The sequence below is a fragment of the Halichoeres trimaculatus genome, unplaced genomic scaffold (genome assembly GCF_033239565.1).
Source record: "Halichoeres trimaculatus isolate MK-OKI-2021-1 unplaced genomic scaffold, fHalTri1.1 fHalTri1_scaffold_18, whole genome shotgun sequence".
NCBI lineage: Eukaryota > Metazoa > Chordata > Actinopteri > Labriformes > Labridae > Halichoeres > Halichoeres trimaculatus.
Window position 1 is genome coordinate 8,890,972 of NW_027437196.1, and position 16,563 is coordinate 8,907,534.

The 16,563-nt window shown below is 41.8% G+C and overlaps 1 protein-coding gene across 10 annotated transcripts in view; it reads right to left on the reverse strand.

The window, feature by feature from the left end:
* scrib (scribble planar cell polarity protein) overlaps nucleotides 1–16,121 on the reverse strand; it is an 85,330-nt gene extending 69,209 nt beyond the window's left edge. For 6 of the 10 annotated variants that reach the window (XM_074693917.1, XM_074693916.1, XM_074693921.1 and 3 more), the window contains exon 1: nucleotides 15,062–16,121. In XM_074693917.1, coding sequence (XP_074550018.1) covers nucleotides 15,062–15,220 — 159 coding nt within the window. In that variant the 5' untranslated portion in view covers nucleotides 15,221–16,121. The remainder of the gene's footprint in view (nucleotides 1–15,061) is intronic. The other 4 variants (XM_074693924.1, XM_074693920.1, XM_074693918.1 and 1 more) reach the window with 2 other exon arrangements.
* Between the last annotated feature and the right edge of the window lie 442 nt (nucleotides 16,122–16,563).

A 16,563-nucleotide genomic window follows, 5' to 3' on the forward strand; every position in this document is an offset into this window, starting at 1 on the left:
TCCTGGAATTCCCATCTGTGTTTCCAGTCCCAGTCGTTCACAAGCTAGATTAATTAAAACCCCATTAGAAATGAGCAGAGGCTCATATTTAACAAGGCGTAACTGAAATTACGCCTGATTAGCTCGACAATTTAACCAGAGCAAGATGTGTGTGAGTGTCGTGCTTGCTTCAGCGTTTGTCTAAGTATAGAGTCTGTGTGTGGGCTTCACCAGCAGGAATCTGCTGTGAGTAAGTTCAAGTGTGTGAGGGTGAGTGAGAGGAGTGAAGGCAGGGCAAGCTCCTGGAGATTCCAAGCATGCCTGTGTTTCCTCTGGTGTCACGTGCTGCAGTGCAAACAAAGCCACGCAGAGTTAACAATACGAAGGGCTCACACTTTCACACAAATGCACACTCATTTTAAAGAGAAAGTTGTACAATGAGTAAGTATATAAGGAGTAAAAACAGCTCTATTTGACTGTGTTCAAGCTAAATGGGAGCTAGACTTAGTTTATTTTCAACTTACAAAACAATAATGGGACAAATATTATTAGAAAGCTGCCTGGTGGGAGAACCAAGAAAGAGGAGAATACAAAGAGTCGTATTGTGTCGCTGCTATTCCTCGCTTTAAAATAACTGACCTTTTACTCTAAACAATGCCTTCACTGTCAACACTTGCTGAATCAGTCATCAGATTCTACTGTGGGGACCACGACAGGGCCGACTCAGAGGCAAAGATGTCAACACAAATAGAAAGCAAAGCAAAGGGGCATGAACCACAGCGAGTGTGAACTCCTGCCGTCTCCTTTCCCCCCGACATGTAACTTACTGCTTTGTTTTTCCTCGCTGACATGAGCGTGACACATACATGCTTGCGTGCTGTTATGCTGTCTCCCAAGAACCCAGCTGTGCTTTGTGTTGACCTCCCTGATCTGTGCTCTGTCATACACACAGAGACATTCACCCATCAGCACCTCTATTAAGAGACTCAAATTGGTCATGTGGAACAACACACATATTCAACCTAAGATTGTCTTTGCTCAATCACCAAATAACCAACTGTGACCGTGCATCGTTTAATTTCTGACAAAAGAAAGTGTCCACAATCAGGAGTTTTCCACACAGGTGGCCCGACGGCAATATATCATCCCTCAGAAATACTTCAACATTTCAAAGGCAGCACTAATAGCTTCTCTGAACTCTTACGCAGCTGTGTCGCTCGAGGGAAAACATATTTCCGAGATCGTTGCAGGCCTCGCTTTTTTGTCTCTTTCAACATTTTTTTTCAATGTTAACTGGCAGAAATCAGACTCTCTCTTCTGACAGTAAAATACAGATGTAATGTTATAAATCTAATTAAATAGAAAAGCATTTATATGGATTGACTAATCCAAGCAATTGTTAAAAAGAAATAATCTACTAAACACACATTTCCTGATTTTTTCGAAATGTTTATGAGGTGTAGAAAACTTAATGGTAGAGTCCGGGAAGGATTTTCCTAAAAAATAGAATGTCAACTTTGATAGGAATAATCCTGCATAAGAGTCCCCTACAGGCCTCTATACCTGTGTGTCAGTGTCTGTGTCTGCCTCAACCCCCTCCTTAGCCTGTAAGTTGTTGTTTTGGTTGTCCTGGGACGTTTCTGGGCAAAGAGAAGGCGTGGTTACCTCAGCCAATCACAGCACACGCAGTGCGCAAGTGACTCTGCGTGCTGATAATAGTGAGTAGAAGAAGCCATCCTGGGTGGCTATGATAGTGGACGTAGCACAGAGGAAGATGAACACAACCAAAGTGAAACAAAACCCCAAACAGATAAAGCTTTTTCCTAAATGATGGTGAAGCTTGGCTCAACTTTCATTTGCTTTCAGGCACCTGGAGAGCAGCAAAAGTGAATAAAGTGTTTCTTGTAGACATGAACTTTGTCCCAGTGAATTAATCTGTGCATAAACAGGCTCAAAAAACACTTAACAGTGGACACACTATGGCTGATTATAGACCATATATAATCCAGCATGTGCAGCTAAAGACATCATAATTAATAAAACATGGCTGTTTTCCTGGTATGCATTAAAGGAAAAATGGTTCCTATAACACTCGGTTGTCCTTCAGCAATTCACTGGCTATAAGGAGGTCTGATCAATAGTGTGATCAATATGGAGGAGAAGTGGTCCACACAGCAGTTAAGATGAGCCGTAAAGTCCAAAATTGGTAAGTATATTTCATCAATCAGGAGGGGAATATTGTGCATGAATGCAATACATGAAACAATAAAAATGCTGTAAAATTTTTGGATATTGCTTTAACTTTTGCATAATTTACAGACTGGGTATGTGAAGTTATGATATTGATCATGGACGCTTTACAGCAGTGTTGACCAAGTAGAGACATGGCAATGATATACTTTCACAATAACTTATTAAGTTTACTGTCTTATTTTCCCTTGACTATTTTTATAACCTTGTAAGGCAAAATAAGAGCAGCTCCTTAAGTTTTTTCTAATTTTTGAAATGGTTTCCCTCCAGGGAGATAGAGATTCATTTAACTACTTTGCAAAGTTGTTGTAGGCTGGCCAGATATGGGGATGGTCTAAGTATTGTACTTTTACTTAGCAAGTTCAGGATTAACCAAATTTTTTGTGCCAGTCATTGTTGAGTATTTTCACTGGTGCTTTCTTGTTGAGGTTTTTGGATTTTTTTAATGTTACCCGAGGATTTCTGTTCTATTAAAGCAAATGTGTGTAGCTTTCAGATGCTGTAGCAGGGATGGGTAGCTTTCACTTCTAAAACAATATGGTAGTGATGCCCAGTACCTGGCAATCGGTATTGATACTCAATGTAGGGCTGCAGCTATCGAATATTTTAGTATTCGAGTATTCTACTGAATATCCCATCGATTAATCGAGTAATCGGATAAAATACATTTTTGTTTAGTTAAAGAGCAGTTATTTTTCATATGAAAATTTTTCACTTTAAGAAATAGAATTTTCTGATACAGCATGTCAATAAGAGCACTTGCTTTGGTAGCTCCAAAATTTGTAAACACACTTTGACACATTTTTTGTGCCTTGTACATCTCATCAAATGTTGCGGACCCAAATGGCACCTGTTTCGTAGAATGACCCATTCGTCTCCAAACTCCAGAAAAGAAGCTAGATTTGTTGCTAGTTGCTATTTTGTATAAGAGGTAGCTTGAGAGGTCTGAAAACTCTCTTAATATGGCCTCAGCTCTATTTGAAATACCACTCTTTGATCTTTTTAAAATTAAACGATTCCTCAAGGCGGAGCAAATTACTCGAGTATTTTTTTGTAATCGAGTACCTAAAATCATTCGAGAAATCGTTTCAGCTCTAACTCAATGGTACCAATTTTCAGTACTTTTGTATGTGTTTATGTGGTAATAAATATAAAATTGTTTAATAATAAAATCTAAAGTTTTTCATTCTAACATATTTATTTTTCGTTATATAAACTTGCAACACTGTGTTTATGTTCAATATAGAAAATCATATTCTCTTCCTTCCCTTACAGTTATAAGGATGTGTTTAGGTACCGGAACATGGTTCCGTTTAATTTTACAAAAATGAGTACTTGGTACTACAGACCTAATTCAGTAAGTACGTATAAAAGCACCTAATTCAGTAGCCATCCATATGCTGTACAAACACTGCCTGGTGGTTACATCACATTTCACCCAGAGGCTGGTGCAAAAAGTTACAAATAAAAAGAAAAAAACTTAAGGTTATATTACAGTCACATGATCAGTTTGTATATTTATTATTAAATGATTATTTATTATTTGAAAATCACAGCTCCTCTCAAGTAGTTACATAAGTTATATTCTTAGCACCACTTCTATCTTCTTAGTTGTTAGCAATGGTATTGGGAAACCAGGACCCATGTATCATAACTAATATGATATCCTTGACATGTCCCAGCCCCAATGGTGCACAAAACATTTCTATGATTCCGAAAACGTACCACAGTCATTTGGAAGCGCTCATCAATCATAATTGCTTGGTATTCCCCAACTGGAACCAAATGTTCACTCTCTGAAGATGAGAAGCAGCGAGACACGGTACACAAGTAAAGAGATCTCAAGTGGCATTAACACTGCCATCATGGTACTAAACACACTGCTGCTGCCACCAGAGTGTTACTTTACTCCTTATCATGACTCAGGGGCTCTTGGGCTTAACATTCCTTCACGGCTTGGCACGACATCTTGTAAGATGACAGAGGAACAAGGTGTTTTACATTTATTATGAAGTCTGTCAAGAGAGCTACTTAGTTTTTACACCACAACAAAATAGAACATGAAACAAAAAGCGTAGGCACGTGTCTCTTAAACGACTTTTTTGTGCCTGGACTTTACATTTCCTTACAGAGTCCAGAATGGAGATGGCATACAAAAACAGGGCATTCCAAGCCTCACTTGATTATTCTCCCTTCCTGGATGCAGAGACTCTCCCAACAAAAAGGAATCAACAAGAAAAACATTGGCGTCAAAAAGAAAAAATCAGGCTGGCTGGATACAAGACGTTGACTAAGTGACTGAGTTGCCCGGCAGGAAAAAAACAATCAGGTCCCAGTTTGTGGATACTGAAGCTGCTTTGACACCAGTATGAGCCCAGGCAGCTAAACGGTGGTTTAAGTGGTGATACCTTTAAAGGTATTTTTTTTTAAGTGGTTAAAAAAATCTCCCTCTTCTAAATCTTTTACCACAAATATTGTGTTGAATTGTGATAAGGGAGCTGAAGGTGCAGACAGCACGCAGGGTGATGGATATGAGGGCTATCAGGTTTCAGAGACACAGATAGCGCCTTCAATGACTGTGTGTGGTTAGCAGATAAAGGCCAGCGTTTGTGGTTGGTTTTAATGCCATCTCTGGCAACCTTTCCCCCCCACAGTGACATCACTCGCACCCTGCCGGATTAACCTCAAAGGACCATTTGTGATACCCAAAGTGCGGATCCTGGGCTTACGTGTGATCAAACAGTTGAGAAAAGGCATGGGAAAAGGTCACCGGCAAATTCAACGCATCAAACTTCGCTTGTTTGCTGATGATGACTTGCTTTTTTTTGTCCTGAGCATTTCTCCAGCAGCAAACAAACCGCATGACCCACAGGAGAGTTTGACGGATTAAAACTGGTCCCTGCTTTACATTTTAGCTTATGTATGTTGAAAATGAGGATTAAGTGTACAGCTCCTCTGCCCTTTACATCTGAGCTTTCTAAACATAAGCGACTACCTGGTGGAAGAAATCAACAGTGATAATACAGCGTGACAACAAAAAACGGCGTCACTTTGCACATCTTGTCTGAGTTGACTTAACGCCTGTTGTCAACAGATCCTCCCTCCTATCATAGCGCTCCAGCAGGGCATGCAGCACAGACTCTCCCCTATCGCAAACAGCTGCCACTGCCACCACAGCCATCAATTATTCACAGGAGCTTTGCCTCTGTGTTTACCTTTGAGGCTGATGACCAAGGCCGCAGAGAATGGAGGAGTGGTGAGAAACGGCAGGGTGAGTGTAAGGTCCAAATCGCACTGCTGATTGAAAAGTCAGGAATCATTGGACTCGTCATGTGATGGCTCAGGAAGTGCTAGTGTACCAAAAGTCAACAGGATGGAACACAAGAGATTATAACAAAGAGGCTGTGAGCTAAAGAGCAGGGTTGATCTTCTCATTGGTGTGCAAAAGCAATTTAAGGTTGAATATGCTAGCTTGTTTTTGTCAAATACATCAGCTAAAAAGGTATTAAACACAGGAAAACAAGGCACAAACACAGAAAGGGTCTAAATTTGAGGAGCTTATATCAGCTAATGTAGGCATTTTTTTTCAAGATGAGAACAAAATCGTGGCACATGAGAAATCTGCAGTTTTTCCAAGTGTCCACTTAAGGCTAGCTGCAGAAACACTGAAATTGCATACACACGAATGCAAAAAATACTGATTTATCCATTTTCAATAAACTTACGTGCAGCCTAGTACAAAAAAACTGTTCAGGTCTGAATATCTCATTTCTTTCTGCACACACTTGGCGAATACGATTTGACTTACGATTTTTGCCCATATAAGGGCAAAGCTGAGTTTACTGACCCTTGTGGCTCTCTGCCAAGAGGCATAAGCCCCACCTCTTTGCCTCATCAAAACTCAAAAAAAGTTAAAGCTGCAAGCAGCGTTAGACAGACCCCCCTATCGCGTTTCCCTCCAATGTGTCCAACAAAATGAGACCAACATTTTGGCGTTGGTTTCATGTCTCTACCACATTCCTAGCCCCAGTTAGGGCTGTTTTGGTGTGCATAGGTGGAAGTGAGCCTAATGGCACTGAGAGAATATTATGGTATGTCGGGGAGTCAGTTGATACCATGGTAACGTATCCTCTGCTATGCTGAGTGACATCACCAGCTGCTGCATGGATGGAACTCCTAATTAGTGTGACACACAAATCAAACAGAGTGTAGGGGGGGGGGGGGGGGGGGGGGGGTTAAGATAAATTCAACCCACAATTCAACCCCCAATCTGTTTGAAAATATCATGTTTTTGAAGGAAATTTTGTCAGGAATACATTTTTGGCATTTTTAAAGCTGTGGGATTTTTACTTTTTTCTCTAGGGGCCCAAATGCATCAGAAATACTGAAAATATCCTGAAAATAGAGGAATTATTTTTAGAGAAATGTCCAAACTACTTGTCCTATAGGCCAAGATGTTGACTTAATCTGTGTAAAAATATGATAAATTTTGTAGGAAATTTTGTCAGGAATCCAACCATGTAAATTTTAAAGCTTTATGAGTTTTACTTTTTGGTCTAAAGGCCATAATGCAGCACCTGAGGTGTGCGTGCTTGGAGCTGAAATCTGTTCTCCTCATCTGTTAACATGGAGAAGGCCAAAAGCGGTCGGCGACTTTGAGAGCTCGCCAATAGAAAACCGAGCCCGAAATAACACCTTCCTGAACAACTTTTGTAGAGCAGGGTCTAGTCTCTCATGTGAGCCAATTTTCAAGCCAGTACCATTTTTGGTTTTTGACAAGTTAATTTTTGCAGAAAGGGTAAAAAAAAAAAAAAAATCTTATTTTGAAAGGGAAATTGCTGGCTTCCTGTTGGAGATAGGTCAGGGGTATCACTGTATGATTTTTTTTTTTTTTGTCTCAATGAGCTGATCGTTTTGGTGTTGGTTTCATCTCTCTACGACATTCCTAGCCCGAGCTAGGACCGTTTTTGTGTGCCCCATTTGCTGTACATAGCTTATTGTGGGATGTCGGGGTCATGTTTGGTATCATACAAAAAATTTTACGGGATTCTGAGGTGCTTGCCAATTTTGGTGAATCTTTGAGCATGTTTAGGGGGTCAAATTAGCGTTCAAAGCGCGTGTGGAATAATAATAAGAAAGAAACGGACGAAAAACAATAGCTCTTGCTAGAAGGTGCCCTCTTCTCAGGCCGAGGACCCTAACTAAGCCGAGTTCAGCTTTTTTAATTTGACGTCCACCAACGAATGGCTTTGGAACTCTATATTACAAACAAATGGATGATGTCACAGAAACTGCATATATTATGTAGTCTATGTGCAAAACAAGCAACACATCAGCAGAACTTTTGTTGATTTTTTTGAACATGGTGCATTATGCAGGAATTGAACACCAGAGATGCTAACAATGCAAAAAACGCTAAGTGCAAGGTTGCACTGGAACTTCCTTGCAATTTGCCGAGAAGGCTGCATGATTTCTTGGGAGGGAAGAGTGTGTGTCAGAAAAAGAAAGCACAAGATTCTGGAGTCTCTTGGGAAACAGCTGTTAGCTTTGAGACTACTTCTCTAGCTGCTCTTTTCCCCAGTGACACTGCACGTCAGCTCAGACTTACGGATGGATGGATGGACCGACGGAGCACCAAGAGGAGCCCCAGAGGAACGGGGATCAGTGGAGCTCAGCTTCCTGATCCCTTCCTTTAGTGTAGGTACCACAGCCCCTCCTTCTCCTGTTAATCCATCTCCGGAATAAAAATACACCCCCACCACTACTTACTCACTCTTTCACTCACACACACACACTTTACCCCTCTGTCCCCCCAGATTGGGGGAGGGTGGGCAGGCAGGATGTGAGACCAGCTGGTCATCAGCTCAGACAAAGAAACCTGCTGAATGTGCTCTTGCATCAAAAAGAAAGCCAGATCTCTCACGTTGCTGTTTCTTCATGGCCTCTCTTTCACTTTTCAGGCCGGACTGTTTGGAGGTTTGCCTGATTACAAAAGTTTCTAAGAAATCTCTACTTCTCTTTTCCTTCTGCATGGAGTTGTCCACTTTCAGGGTGGGGGTAGGGTCGATTATAACCATGAATTGAGGAAATCTTGTAGTCTAGTGTGAGAAAACAAAACATTCACACTCCATATCTTACTTTGGATCTCTTGACAGTTTGTGAACAAGAGAAGTGCTGGCTTGAAAATGCTTCCCCAGGGCAGGAAAAAAAGAGAGAGACAAAAAGCTGAACTAGAAGAACGATGTGGTTTTACTGCAGAGAGGCCGGTGGCAGGTGTAATTTATCTCAGGGACTAGCCTAGATGAGGCAGTCACAGGGGAGAGACAAACCAGGGCTCTCCAGTAGAGTTAACTGGAAACTCAAGGAGAGGAGACAGAGTGCAGAGCTCAAGAGTACACAGCAAGGTTACGATGTGAAGTGTCCTAGTTTTCAAACCAAACTTCTCTCAGTGTGGGGAAAACTTTTGGCATTCTACAGGCCTCTAAAACCTTTTATAGAAATTATAAGCTACATCGATGCAGCTTCAGTTTCTATACAAAACAACCTGGTCAAAAAATGGTGACATAATCACGCTAAGTAAGAGTTGAGTGAAGGGGCCTAATTTGGGTTTCTCTTGACCCGAGGCGAAAGATACTCAAGGGACTCAAGAGAAAGGCAGTCAGATTTTATCAGCACATTTATGTGCTTGAAAAGAGACCCAAATGGCAGAGAAGTGGATCCCAGAGGAAGCGTATTCTGAGATGCACTCGCCTGTGTGAAGAGGGGGAGGGTTCAAAAATCGTCGTACTGAGGGGCCTTTTCACGGCCGGGTGGAGCCTTAATCTGCCCTAAGAGCACGCACGCACGCACGCACACACACACACACACACACACACACACACACACACACACACACACACACACACACACACACACACACACACACACACACACACACACACACACACACACACACACACACACACACCAGGCGCGCATAAGACTTTAGTGATACGTGTGGATTAAAGCCTGATTTATACAATTGTGTATTCAAGTCTGTGCTGTAGGTTCACAGAGCCTTAACATATACAGAGGCCAACTTAGCAAGCATGATGTGACCAACTAAATCTCAATGCCAAGTAGTATCCAGGCTGAGTGTGCAGAGCTAACTATGGAAGTGTCACTTTATGGTTTTTGTAAAAGGTTGCTAACTGTTGTAATACTCCCTACGTTTAAACAATGCTAAAAATAGATTTATTGCCTCACTCCGACTAAAACTAGACTTTTTAAAACCTGTCCACATGGTAATCGGACAAACATTGCACAAGTCAGACAAATGTTAATAACAATGTGGTTTTGAGGGATGCACCAATCAAACTTACCAATACCTTGGCTGCGGTATCAGCCAATACCAACAGTGATCCAATCTGTTATCAGTATTATTTTCACAGTCTCTATAATTGAGCAAATCTGCAAAATGAGGATGAGCTAGAGAATACTGTATTTAGCAACATCAGGCTTTGACAACTTGATTTTAAGAGTTTAATCCTAAAGATCCGCCAAATATTTGGTCCCTTGCCACCAATTCAGATCAAGCTTTTTGAGACTGTATCAAATAGATACTTGATTGGATCAGTGCATATCTAATAGTCAGGGACCAGACCCACATTTTCCTATGGACTGGTAAGCTTTGACCCACATGTCAAACAGCAAAACCTCATAAAAAGAAGAAGACGACAAAGACGTACAGAAAAAAAATGTATAGAGTCGTTTCAGCATTCAGCACACAACCAGAGTGCCTCTCTGCAAATCCTTGGTCGATTATTTTGTTTTGGACGAAATAAAACCATCAAGAAACAATACAACATTAACTAGCTGAAAGGGCGCTTGTTGCCTCCTTCCATAGCAAAGGTGAAAAAAGTTTTCTCACTAAATTAATTCTCGTATGAGGCAAGGATTGGATTGCCTAATCAAGGAATAACTGTACATAATGTCAGTAGATTTCCGCAATCTTTTAGGAACTGGTGAGGTAGGAAATCCTACTGTAACATATCAAGTGTACCTGGAAGCTCTCATTGGGTAATAATACCAGGAGAGATGTGCATAAAACCTGTTTGACAAAGTCTGATGAGGACACACCCATCAGGGATTTGTTCCCTATTTCAGCAACGGAAACCAAGTTCATATACTGGGTCAAGTGTATGTGTTGGAGTTGTTTCTAGGCTGCTGCTTACTACACCTGCAGAATATTTACAAAGTCACTTTGTACTTTTCAGCAGGTGGAAGTGGCCCACAATACATCTCAGAGCTCATGATTTAGGTCATGGTATGCCTGTAGACTTAATGTACGCCTTGAGACGGCAGAGCAGAGCACACAAAGAGCCATGACATTGGATATGATTGGGGGGGACAATCAGAGTTGTGAATGGACTTCTTTGTAACCTGTCATGGGACTTAAGGAGGCTTAAGAGATGATTGACCCCAACATGATCTTTAAGGGAGGGTTGTTTGTTTTTTTGAATGCAGCAGGAAGATAGGGTTAGGGTTTTTTTTTACCATTTTTATGAGAAATGAACTTAAAACAAGATTTTAAAGGGCAATTAGTTGAAAGAAAAAGCAGCTGAACAAACAACCCCTCATAGACAATCTTCAATCTTCTTTTTGGAGGAGAAAACAGAGCATGGACAGCTGAGGATGTATGCATATGAGGGGAATTCCTCAACAGCTGCTACTCAACAGGTTCTCTAAACTCAGTCTATCCAAATAAGTCATCCTTTGTGCTGCCCATTCCTGCCTGGATTCAGTCTCAGAGAAACAGAAACTACAAATAATGTTCTTGATGTAAATGGGGAGATCATTACAGTTGAGAGTATAATCTAAGATTGGTGAGGCATGCTGTGGGGGTAAGTCAATGTTAAGTTAAGAAACTGTCAGGACGACTAAATCTCCATCTGTCCACTGAGTTAAACCCCTACAAATACCACGTGGACCTATCAACACCCAACAGCACCATGATACATTTCTTTCTATATCTTAAACACTCCAATTTACATTATTGCTCAAATAAAATTCACCCATGTTAAAACATTAAGATAGTTTTTTTTAATATCTTTTCACATTTTGCTTTTTTTTGTTTGTGTCCGTATTGCAGGACACATTTCATTACAATGGAACAATCCAATGAGCAAAAATGACCCTCAATACGAGATACATAAATTAAGTAGTAATACTTTATTCAGCTGTTTGCTAACTACATTCTGTAGCAGGAGAAGAAGAATGGTGGCTGAAGGAAACATTAGTGACAGTCTCTTGGTGACTGTTAATAGTGCTGCAAGATTCAAAAACAGTGAAAAATGTACACGCACGTTGTCACACTGTAGTGTCACAGAAGTTTCGAGGCAGGAGCCACAGGTTCTTGCTACTAGCAACACCTAGCAAGTGCTATTTAAAGTGATACTCTGGGATGAAACAAGTTGGGTCCTATCACAAGGTTTAGGGCAGAAATTACCCCTACAGCAGTGATTTTGTGCAGCAGAAGCCCAGAGCGCACGCACCAAACACCCCCTCCCTGCTCGTCTGCCGGTTTCCTCTACACTCAGACGGGGCCATATTTTACTTGACCAAAAACACAGATAAACGGACTCCCACCGAAAAAGTCTGATATCGGTCTGCATTCACGCTTTATTTAGAGAATTTTCAGTGCGTTACTTTCACACAAAACACCGCTAAATAAGGCTCTAGTTCTCATCGTGTCTCTTCGTCCTGGCAGACTACCTGCGTTTGTTTATATCTGGCACGCGGACAGATACACTAGGCGGCGAGCGCCTCATAGCCAGCTGTGTCTCTGCAGCGGAGGTAGCGCCGTTTTATGCCACGATGAGAACTAGAGCCTTATTTAGCGGTGTTTTGTGTGAAAGTAACGCGCTAAAAATTATCGAAATAAAGCGTGAATGCAGACCGATATCAGATTTTTTCAGTGAGAGTCCGTTTATCTGTGTTTTTGGTCGAGTAAAATATAGCCCCGTCTGAGTGCAGAGGAAACCAGCATAGGAGCAGGGAGGGGGTGTTTGGTCCGAGCGCTCTGGGCTTCTGCTGCACAAAAACACTGCTGTAGGGGTCATTTCTGCCCTAAACCTTGTGAAAGGACCCAACTTGTTCCATCCCTGAGTATCACTTTAAAGATGTTTTTGACCAGAAATTAATTAATGATCGTTAACATATCCAGAGCTTGATATAGGACAATGCTTGCAATCTGCATCCTCACCCTGGACGGTAGATTGACTAACTCCACCGACATCCCTAACATGAACACACAGTGAAAAGAAAGCAGCACACATACACACACACCAAAAAAAACATTAAACCCAAGATTGTAATTCACTCATGAACTCATTATGGAAATGCCATTCAACACTATCAGGGCCCTTGTTCCTGACCCTGCATAGACCTGACCCTTCACACTCCTCCAACCCTGAAGCCTCACAGGCTGAGTGGCACAGAGAGGGCCCATATGCTTTATGTCTGCACGCCACACATTCACAGCGACCACATGAGACATTCTGTCACCATGCATTTATGTCTCCTGGTTGAAGCCTACGCCACAGAGAGAGAGACTGGCGGTTAGCCGTCTGCGCCAAAGTGTTGTGGCGTGTCTGTCGCTCAGCGTTTCAGGGGCTGTGCACCAGGTACACTGTGGATGTTGGACAGGTGTGAGCTAAGTGGTGGGAATTAGGGCTGCAGCTATCAAATATTTTAGTATTCGAGTATTCTACTGAAAATCCCATCGATTAATCAAGTAATCGGATAAAATACATTTTTGTTTAGTTAAAGAGCAGTTAATTTTCTGATACAGCATGTCAAGCACATTAAGAGCACTTGCTTTGGAAGCACCAAAATTTGTAAACACACTTTGACACATTTTTTGTGCCTTGTACATCTCATCAAATGTTGCGGACCCAAATGCTGCTAGTTGCTATTTTGTATAAGAGTTAGCTTGAGGGGTCTGAAAACTGTCTTAATATGGCCTCAGCTCTATTTAAAATACCACTCTTTGATCTTTTTTAAAATTAAACAATTCCTGGAGGCGGAGAAAATTACTTGAGTATTTTTTGTAATCAAGTACCTCGAATCATTCAAGGAATCGTTTCAGCTCTAGTGGGAATGCAATATCTGTCAGGGTTTTCGGATTGTGGGGCCAGGTAGAAGCAGGAGGAGGCCCTGATGACACTTGAGAATTAAATATCGAGACATTCCGAGACTTGTTGAGAAAGAGAATGGATGGCAAATAAGAGTCTTTAATTATCTGGTTGTCTGTTCACCACTTCAAAAAGAACAATAAAAATAAACTGTTTCTTCAGGACTTAAAACTTCTTGTCTCGTCTTTCTGTCACGAGCTTGCTGAACAACATCTTGCTGACGTTGTTTTCTTTGAAACTGCTTCTTAAAGTGTTTTGATTGGTTTTAATTACTGGGTCTGTTTGTTTTGGAGTGGACGAACCATCTGCAGACAATCCAGCTTAAAAAAATAACCGAAGGAAGATTGACTAAAAAGAAAATGAAATATGTTTGTAGCTCCTCTGAATGTACTTTGTCTGGAGTTGCATCTTGGGAACACTGGATTATGAAATGGCTTTATTCAACACAGCTCTCCTTTGAGGTGAAGTAACTGGGACCTTTTCCTGCTTTTTAAGCTGTTTCTGGGGGATTCCCAGCACATTTTAGTTGACTATTCATCAACAACTGTAATTGTGTTTTTGTGAGCAACGTTCTGTCCATCCAAGCAAGGTAACAGAAGACAAAAGCTGTTTCTTGAGATTGCAAGACAATGCAAAAAACTATCTTTTATCAAACTTACTCAGAACGGAGGAAAACACACTGCAGACTGTATTTCAACCAACAGATGCATCCATTGCTGCAAAAAAGTTCTTTTGTTTGTGATTCTCACAAGGTAACAGACGCCCTGTGTCAACTCTCCAGCCTCTGTTGACCTCAACTTGTTAACAGTCTTCATTGGTGAGTGTGCCACTTTTCCCTTTCACCAAAAACCATGACATGCTGAAGGCCGACAATGTGCCTACTGCTAACTTCACACAAGCTCCTTTCTCCATCCCAGCCACAGCCAGCGCTTTGTCCTAATAAACAAAGTCCCGTCCAGTCAGAGTATTTTGTTCCAGAGCTTTAAAGACTGAGAGAAAACAGACCAGCAACCACTCTGTTCTCCTTAAAATAAACTCAACAGAACTTTTGTCATGTTTGAAATAGTCAGGCTGTGGGTGGGGACGGCGTTGCAATTCATTCCACACATGCTTTCTTACACTGCATTCAATCCAGCTTGCCGCTAATGCTATTACTACAGGCAATATGTTGTGTGCCAGCTGTTTTGATAAGAGTAAGTCCCTCTGATCGTGCAAGAGATCCACGCAAGAAGTGTTACATCTTTTACTCAAGGCCTCAGCGTTCTTGTTGATATGGTGCCATGAAGCAAAGATCAGCTTTGCCTGGTTTTGTGACTCAAGTTGGGTGCTGATCCTGAATATGTCACCCAACCAAAACACTATTATTGACATTTACATGTGCGAAGGTACCATGTAATGCCTGCTACAATTATCTAAGGCTGTATCAGCATTACTGAGCAAAATGGCCAAACCCATTTCTGAGGAAGCAGGGAGGGCTTGCTGGAGGGAAGTACCTGAGCAGGTGATATCATGAGCTTTATTCACTGATCATATCTCCTGGAAGGAGCATTTTCACATAGGTTGATTGCATACAGAGTAAGATAGAGGGTGAATGTATACACAGGGTGAGTTTAAAGCAGATAGAAGTAGACAATCGTTTGATCATGAACCCCACGTACCTTTGGTAGCTCTTTGAGTTGGTTGGCATCAAGGAGAAGCTCCTCCAATGTGCGGCTGTAGCGGTACACTTCATCAGGAACAGTCTGCAGGCTGCAATGCCGCTTATCCACCGACTCGACGTGGCGGTTGCAGCGCCACAGGGGGATACACTTCAGCATGTCCGGCCGCCGTAGGGGATTTGGTTGCCGGTGCTACTGCAATCTCCGCATCGGAGTAGGTCGGGAGGAAAGAAGGTACTTTTTTGGAGGGAGTGGGCTCCCTCAATGTCAAATCACTGACCGTGTTCCTACGATGATCCTGAACAGGAGGCCGAAATCCACTTAGAGACACAAAAATAATCCCTTCGATCTGCTCGGGATATTCCCAGTTTTAGTTCAGTCGTGCTGAAGGATTTGTCACCTCCGTCTTCGTGTCATCCAACCCGGAATTGCACCAAAAAACACCAACACATTGGATATCTTCAACTTAACTAAAGTGTTCCCTCACCTCTCACGTCTCCATATAGTAACATTAGCTTGTTTAGCTTTCACCAACATCCCTGGATAAGACCTACAGCTCTGTCAAGGCTAGCTTACAAATATACAACCAACGACACAGCTATGCAGGGACGTTTCTTTTACTATCCTCGTCATGAGTGGAAACTGCTAACACAACCACCTGACATAAATCACAGATAAAATGTTACAACCCAACAGTTAACACTTCCCACGAAGGAAGTCAGCAGAGATTAACCTGGGGCTGCTCGTCCTCACCGGCTGTGTTGTTAGCAGGCTAGTAACCGTTAGCTTCTACAGGCTAGTATGAGCCTTTGTGCTAGCAATCGTCAGCGAACGCTAGGGTAACAAAAAACTACCGAAACACCTTCTTCCTTTTGTGTATCGTGGCGGCATCTCAAAAAAGGCCAAAGGAGCTGCCCTGTTAGTGTTGTTTCACTGCGACGAAGCTAAACTGCAAGCAGCGAGACAAGGAGCTTCACCAACTGCCGCGCATCCCTCCCCTTGTGGAGCAGAGGCAGGTTTGGCGTGTTGGGGGCTGGGCTCGGTGTGGGCTGGAGCAGAGGCCACACGAAACTAGTGCTTCTGTAGTAGACACCATAGCACCACCCAGCGGGGGTAGTTAGTCATCTTTAAGTCTTAAATAAAAGTAAACTAAGAGTTAATTTCTTTTGTAACGACTTTTTATATGTTTTGACAGTCTTTACAGGTGTATATCACCCAATACGGTAATTTAATTCAATGGCATTTCTTATTATAACAATGCCAAAAACTACAGCTGAAGCCACCAAGTCCCTCTCAATTTAAAGCCATGGTGTGGAAATGTTGCCATCATACCAATTCATTATGGGATAAAGTGAAGTGGCCTGGAAAACACAACTTTAAGTTAGGAATTTAAAACTAAACTTTTAATGTCAAGTTTACAAAAGTTGAGAAGGATACAGAAGGTTATATCAGGGTATATGCTGAAACCCAGAGGTTAATTTCAATACCTTTTAAAGACTTTT